Here is an 8,395-nt window from a genome sequence, read left to right as displayed (position 1 = left end):
CATCTAGTTACCAACCATTTCGTTTGAAAATTCTAAAACAACAATGTTTTTTAATACTTCAAAATAACATTTGATAAATGAACCTCACATTTTTCAGTAGCCATAGGTGTCTAGATTTTAACAAAATCTAGTTTGTTTCTTACCGGGGCTTTTACTGCCTGAAATATCTAATTTTGTTTACCACGCTCGGAGTTTAGTGCTGGGCCTTACACAGTAGTAGCCTAGCTAGTAATCAAGGATCTTTGGTTTAGCTCTTCGAGTCACGGTAAAATGTAATTTTTGGTAGGCTACATAGCTAATTTAGATACACTTATGGTATGGGCGCTTGTGTTTCTTTAGGAATCAGCAGTCTTGGTTTGTATAGAAATGAATACGTGACATAGCCTACATGTAAAGAGGTTGGAAATACACAACGATTGGTAGGCTAATATGTGACGTTCCGATACAAGGCTTGGGTTATCGTGAGTCAAACGAACAACTATGTTCTCACTGGAAACTGTAGCCTACTTATTTCAAATTTAACCGATGACTTTTTCGGTTCTGGCACCCGACAGCACAGCAAGATGAGACCATGATTAGCCTCCCGAATATGACTGTTCGTTTAGCTTCCCAGCTGAGGTGATGGTTTGTTTTGCCTCCAGTGAACGTAATGACGTAGGCTCAGAAGGTACCTATCCTTTAAATATGGGTTTCCCCCTTATCGCCGACTTTGCAAATGTGTAGTTGTAATTTCTACAATATAATATGTTCCGACCTCAATTGTCACATTTTCAGATTAATCTATCATGATTTAGGAAGGTTTCTGGTCCCTGGTAAATAGTGGGGTACAAATTGTCATGAAATAATGGTCCCGTAGGATTTCTTTGCTAAAATTGATTTTTTTGTTTTATCTGCTTTATTTGGGGTCCTACTGTTGAAAAATGATGGGGTGCAAATTTTCTGACCCCGTTTTGCCCCTCTGGGGGGCGCTTTTTTCACCTTGGCCTGGATAATGACTGCACACATATATCTACTAATAATGATTACATTTTCACAATCTTGGTGTCAATTTAGGGGTTATTGAGGATGCGGATTCCATTTATGACAGTTTCATTGTGATCAAAAGTTGTTATGTCTCTTTTTTTGGTAGTGGTTTAGGCTTTTCTAGGGTATTTTATCATATTTTTTGGTCAAATTGATTATATACACTCTAAGTTATGTGCACTCAAGAAATTAATACACAGTATAAACTTGAAGAGTAATTTATATAATAATAATAATAATAGTAATAATAATAATAATAAAAACAATAACTTTGTTAGATATAGCGGCTTTAGACTGAGACTAAAGGCCTCAGTGAGCAGATATGTGTTTAGATACTTTTTTTTTGTTTTTTTGTGTGTTTTTAAAAAAACCTGGTGAACAATCTGATATTTCCCTTTACAATAGCTAATAAAGCAATCAACCATTTAACATCTTTGAAATAAAACTAATACAAAATGTACTGTAGCTCTACTGCAATGGCAGTGTACATTAACTAAGTACTGAACTAATTGATAAATTAACTAATTATTAATGTAAAGTTGCATAAACATGAACAGGAAATAAAACACCTTAGAAATACACTTCTACATAAATCGATCATTCATCAGCATCATCCTCATTTGTAGTATGCTTGGTCGCATTTTCACAGTCATCAGCAAAGCATTTGCAAAAAGGTGTACAGGGAGGGAATTCCATGTCTGTGACAAGTGCACCTGAGTGTTTTGCACTGGGTTTTGCACACACATTTTGTCAACTCTAACACAGCTCTAGGGGCAGGGAGTGTAAGACATGTCACAGGAACATAAACTCCTTCTTGGAAAGTCCAACCATTTTCTTCAATCTGAGGAAGAACTGGACAGTTTGAAATGTAGGATTTATCACGCATGGCAATGTAATTGGCACGAAGGATATGAGGCAACAAGGCACCTTGTGACGGAGGTAACATTTCTCCCTCCAAGTTCCTGGTCCAAAATAGCTCCAACCTCAGTTTTGGTAGAGTTGTGTGACCAGTTGACCTATAGACACTGCAGACAAACTGCTCTAGACCTCTGACGTGTTGGGGAAGTTCACCATTGATGAGATTAGATGGCAATGGACCATCACCAAGCTTCTTAAAGCAACTGATGACAGGATCATCATCAAGTTTCATGTAGGCATCAACCCAGGTCTTTTTGCTGACGCCCACAAATTTACCACCCCAGTCAGCACCAGAGAAATTGTGGAGACCGATAAGGCCTTGACATTTTTGATGTCCTATAATCTGCACTCTTTCTACCACATCAATTTCTCTATATTTTGTGCCCTTACCAGTAAGAAACTTGAGATGAGTGTGAGGTCCAAGGTGCTTACCAGCAACAAGATCAAGCAGAAGGATTAGGACATCAGTATCTGGTGACCAAACTCTAACTTCACTCTAGCCAGTCTCAGCTGAACACACCATTGCTTGATGAGCAATAAGTGTATCTGCCTCTTCAAAAGTTCCTTTAGAGACATTGTGAGTTTCATCTCCAGATGAATTTGAAACTCCCTTGATGTTGCTGCTCTCTTCTTGTGTGTTTGGTCCTTTAAAGACTGGTCCAAGTAATAATAATTTTGTCTTCTTGTATCTTCTGTCTGTATCTTAGCAATGTGATTCTCAGCTTTGTGTCATTAGACAGAATTAAAACACATATCTTGTGTTGAAATAGTTATCTTTGACAAAAATTGGCAAGCAGCAATGAGGGGGCCAAATAAAGTTGTGACTGCTGATGATTTAGTTTCTCTTTAAGGAAAATCCAAAATGGCCAATTGTTTATAATGAGTGGGGAAAATTTGCAATTATCATCAATATAAGTATGAAGAGTATGACTAGCCATTGGAATTTCTGTTTCAAAATCAAGGGTTTGGTTGATGCATTGCAAAACCTTTTAGTGGGGTACAAATTGTTTTGTTTGTTTTGTTGTTGGAATTGTTTTGCTAACCCTACGTCATCATGATATACTGTAACCCTTAAACGCAGGTTCGCTAATTATAGCGCCCCCAGTGGCCGAATTACACCAAATTTGTTGTGTACCCTTGGGAGGGGGTCAGTTGTCATGTGACCAAGTTTCGTTAACATACATCAAGGGGACAAACCGGTCCGAAAATTTGCACCCCGTCATTTTCCAACAGGAGGACCCCAAATAAAGCAAATAAAACAAATATATCAATTTTAGCAAAAAAAATCCTACAGAAATACAATTCGTACCCCACTAAAAGGTTTTGCAATGCATCAACCAAACCCTTGATTTTGAAACAGAAATTGCACTCCATCCAGTAGGGGGCAACAAGCTTCCTGAGTTTTAAGATTCAGATTTCTGCTATCTGGTATTCAGTTTAAGTAAGATTATGTTTTTTTTTTTTAATTCTCATCGAAGGAATCATTTAGGCCTAGGCTACTGCAGAAGTTGTAGCTTGACTCATTTCATTGACTTGTAGAAGAACATCATGGTACTTCAGTAAGCCTAGCCTATAGCATCTTGGGGCAATCTTGGAAGTGCAGGATTCACTTGGAAGTACAGGATTCACAGGACTGTGTTCAGACCATAGCCTACAAGTAGGCTAGCCTAGGCCTAGGGTCAAGTTATTCTCAAATATAATCTGGTTTCTGATTGGCAGGGTTTAAAAAGGGATTAAGCTTCACCCTTCAATGACTGGCAAATAGCCTGAAGTCTGATTGAGCAAAACTAATGGGGGATGCATATTTGTCAACCTGTAAGTAAATACAATGTAATGTAATTTTCAATGTAAAAAAACAACATGTAGGGCTAAAGTGCTGACTGGGAGATAATGGTTTCATTCTGGTGAGTAGACTAATGAAACACTGACCCACTAAACACGTAGAGGGCCATAGATAGGGAAAGCCAACACAATCATGTGCTCCTCTCTTCCATCGAGCGTTTGTGCTCGCTAGGATAATTGGGTCAGTATTGATCATTATCATCCAGGGCAGTACTGTGTGTTACATTCAGTGGCTCCTGTCTCCTGCGAGTGGCTTCTGTCTGCCTGCTCCAGCTCTCCTGTGGTTTGGACATGAGTAAAAAAAAGCTCCCGTGAATCTCCTCTTCTGATGTGTTAATGCAGATCTGCGTAGCCTACTGCAGAGGTGAACTGGGTTTGAAAGAGAAAAGCTGAAAAGGTCAGTGTGGCTTGAACCGTCTATCCATCAGATAGAGCTGATTGGGTTTGTTAGTTCCATCTGGAATCTTTTAGTGTTCTATACATTTGTGTTTTAAATTCACCAGTTAGTTGTATTCTAATGCAGTATTTAATTAGTGTCATTGATAGATTCAGAGTGCTGACTCTTTTTTTGTCAAATCCTCTTTTCCTGAATGTTTAATACATCTAATATATCTCTGACTTGTTGGTCATACTTCATTGAGAATTTGATCTAGTACTTTAACATAGGCTACTTCATAACACACAAATGCATAATTTATTAATGCTCTTCTTTTAGATGACTTCAATAGATTTAATCTTCACATGTGAATTACAAGTATTTTGCATCTTAATCTTAAACACTGGTGTTAGGGAATATCACTGTACAAATCAGTGCCAAGATCGTACAGGAAATCCAGGTAGCACATTTCACCACTAGGTGGGGACATTATCTCAGAGTCCTCTTCCATGCATTTGATGCTCTGAACAGCCGGAGAGCAGATAGAGCTGCATGATTACAAATGACATGGAAATATTCGAAAAATTGTTTGCAATGACTATTAAGGAAGAAATGGATAATATTTCTACTTTTCTAGTCTCTGGTAAAAAATGTATCAATGATCATTGATCAGTATCTATCATTATCTTCCACTAACTCATCTCTTTCTCTCTCCACACCCTCTCACCCTCTTCTGCTTTAGAGATCCAAAGCCAGTACCTGACACCCTTGTTATCATCAGTTGTGTTATTTATATACGAAGGAGAATGCTGCATCCAAACATCGGACGGGGAAGTGAGTAGGGGACACAGGACCTTGGACTTTGACCTTATATCAAATTATAGTGTGTCAATCATTTCAATATGGCGACAGCTGCCTCAGAATGGGAGAATAGGCTTCATAGATGGTAGCTTGGTTACTGTCTAAGTTGGCCTTGCTGCATCCCAATGTAGTCCCTGTTCTCATTGGCTCTCAGTAGTGGTCACACTAAAATGTGTTGCCATATAAAAGCAGTGGAGAAGCAGGTGGCCAGCAGCTGGAGTTCAGCATGATGAGTTTTGGTTGGCCTGACACAACAGTGTTCCATTCTAAAAGAGAGGACTGTGTGTGTATACAGGAGAAACTGCATTTAGGACATGATGCGCTTGGCGGCCAGCTTTTTTTAAACTCAAAAAGATGGCTGAAGAGCTGCATCTGGTTGTAACAAGGACAGCAAAACACACATATTTGATTATTTGACACTTGGTATGACAGCAAAACTACTGTAAAATAGATCATCCTGATTGTTAAATACATATTTTAATATTTATTTATTGACCATAGTGGATAGATGGAAATCTTAATTCAGGCTCCCACCTATACCTAAATGTAAGATACACATGTAATAGACACATGATATGAGTAGAGCAAGATACAGATAAGATACAGGCACTCACATACATGCAGTAGAGAGTCTCAGAGGGATAGAGTGATCTGACGTCCAGGCCATGAAAACGGTCATGGGTCCACATCTAACCCCCTTGGGGCCGTACGCTAACACTGGTTATCAGATAGACTTTTACAGTGCAGGTTAACAAGAGGCTTTGTTACATTTGGAAGCTCTACAGCCGCCTTCCATTTTGTACGTCCTCCGAGACTTGCCCATAATCTCCGCAGCCTCCAGCTCTGGTGTATCTCTCCCTAAATTGAGTTTAATAATCCATTCAGTGCAATCTGGCAGCCAGACATCTGTGGACATTATCATCTCTCCAGTGTTTTTGAATGGTCCTGGTATGACTTAAAACACTGAAGACCTATTTAACTTGGTTCGGCATGAGCGAACATGCAACACGCCAGAGAAATTATGCGTTAGTGACGGAACATATCAGGCGCTGACAGCTATTTTTAATCCTTCAGTTCTCTGTGGTCAAATGACTGAGAATAAACAGAGTTTTGTGATTAATGCCCAATTTTTTTTCTGCAGCAAGGAAATGGAAGTGCTGGTTTTATAAAAGTGTTGGCAGAGAAAACATCTCAGAGAAGGTCCACTGACACGCCACCAACAGAGAAGGACTGCAACATGTCATACATAGAAATATCACAGACTTGTATCCACATGCTGGAAATAATGCATTTTAAAGTAGGAGACAGAGAGAAAGAAAGAGAAAGAGAGAGAGAGAGAGAGAGAAGTGAAGGGATTAGTGAGGTCTAGTTGTTTTCTATAGTCAATTTCTATGACATTGATTGCAGTGCTGTCATTGTTTAGAGTGTGTTTGTGTGTATAGTGAGTGTGTTTATTTGTCTCTGTCATCCTCACCCCTCTCCCCGGCCTGCAGGTGTGTGCAGACTGCTAGCCTCTCTGCTGTATGGACTGGAGTCGCACATGGACGAGAGCGAGGACAGCAACTTCCTGCAGGACACACTTATGGGGAACACGCTCCATTTGCTCATCAGGGTGAACCTCTCAATCTATATCCACTAATACACTGACAGACACACACACACATACACACACACACACACACACACAGCATACATATGTAGGCTACGTATACACGCCAATCCATACATAACACAAGTCTACATTTTTGTTGGTTTTATGTCTACATTCCAAAACCAACAAATAGGGACCTATTTGTTCTGTCTCATTTTTACCCTTTAACCCCCCCCTCCTTTCTTTCCACAAGCAATCCGTAATAATTCTTTGTTGACAATTGGTAATAACCTGATGGACACCTTCTGTGGAGTGATGACATTCCTCAGTGACAGAAAAGACGAGACTTCCAAAAATACGGCCGTGCGAGCACACCCAGTAGCATCATCTGCTGGCTGCCGAGGCTGATGGCTCCAACAAATGTTGTCTGGTGCTGCCTGTGCTCCGCTGCAGTGCTGTGGGAGAAGGGGAGAGAGAAGGGGGGACAGAGGAGAAACCGCTAGACGAAGAAAGCTGGAGATAAAGGTCCAGAGTCAGAGCCTCTATGGGCTGTTGATGTTCTTCTGTGGCGAATGGAGTAACCATACTTCCTGTCCTGTGGTGATAAGGCTATTCCTCATGTTTTGTCCACTGTGTGGACTGTGTAAAACATGGAGGCTTGTGGGATCGGTGGTGAGCCTCAGGGCTAGTATAGAGAGCGCACCTGCTCCATTAGGACAACTGATGTCTGTTAGACCGAGGGGAAAAAACATAATTCATAGAGTAAAACAAGTGGTGGAGTTATTTATGGCCACACACTTCCAAATGTCTTCAGGAGAGCTTGGGTTGAAATATAATGTCCACGCACACAGGCTCGCATCCAAGACATTTTACAAGTCACTTTGAGAAAACATGGATGCTTCTTAACTGAGGTCAGACAAATTTAAAATGAGACAATATAATGCTGTATAAACAGCCATTCTGTATTTATTACCTGACACTATGTTTTGCAACAACTGGATATGATGGAACATCATAATTTATAGTCATGTTTTCTGTTTGTTTATTTTGCTTTTTCAGACGTGAAGGACTGAAGGGGAAGTTGTATTAAGAGGAAATTTGTGATTTATTAATCTTATTTCCTGCGTTCTAGTAGACTATTTGCTTTAGAGTTATAATGTTATGCCCACTCGTATTTGCTGAACCAGTGCCTATTCAAATAAAAATAAGAAACAACGCCACTGCTTTGATCTCACATTCAGTGTACACTTCAGAGTAAGTACATCGAGCCCTTACGGGCATTTTGTTTTTTATTATCTGGACATGCTGGATCAATAATGTTATTATTGTTCCTTTTTATATCCGAGAAATTCCACAACTTCAATGTCACAGATGGGACACAGCCTTTCCTATCTGACGGTGGAAAAAAAGGATCAAATTCATTAGATTATCAAACAGTTGGATCTCCCAAAAAGTATTACTGAAGACGAATGAAATGGGATGAATTTTTCTGGACGGGCCTTTATACGAGGTGCAAGACTTGGCAGATGTGCGTGCATTAAGCAAGCGACACAGCCAACACCAACGCTTTATGAGCACAGAGATGCAGACAGAGCAGGAAGACCCAGACTGGGGGGAGAGAGAACATAAGCCTAACTGTTCAAACCTATGGCTGCTCGGCTAGTAGCGTGAACACTTAAACAAAAAAACTACGACGTTGTCTCAACAAATCCAACTGTTATAAAAATCCATTTCTTTTACGAGGGCTCTCAGCTATGTGAGGGTCATAAATATGATTACATATT

General features: G+C 39.9%; 1 protein-coding gene across 1 annotated transcript in view; it reads left to right on the top strand.

The window, feature by feature from the left end:
* The first annotated feature begins 4,024 nt into the window (after positions 1-4,024).
* LOC125298137 (MAGUK p55 subfamily member 7-like) overlaps positions 4,025-8,395 on the top strand; it is a 29,717-nt gene continuing 25,346 nt past the window's right edge. Inside the window, exons 1-3 of the mRNA XM_048248844.1 lie at positions 4,025-4,180; positions 4,902-4,993; positions 6,514-6,632. Coding sequence (XP_048104801.1) covers positions 4,966-4,993; positions 6,514-6,632 — 147 coding nt within the window. The 5' untranslated portion in view covers positions 4,025-4,180; positions 4,902-4,965. The remainder of the gene's footprint in view (positions 4,181-4,901; positions 4,994-6,513; positions 6,633-8,395) is intronic.

This window comes from Alosa alosa, chromosome 1 (assembly GCF_017589495.1).
Source record: "Alosa alosa isolate M-15738 ecotype Scorff River chromosome 1, AALO_Geno_1.1, whole genome shotgun sequence".
NCBI classification, from domain to species: domain Eukaryota; kingdom Metazoa; phylum Chordata; class Actinopteri; order Clupeiformes; family Clupeidae; genus Alosa; species Alosa alosa.
The sequence above is the reverse complement of the archived record's forward strand: the minus strand, read 5'-3'. Positions and strand labels throughout refer to the sequence as shown.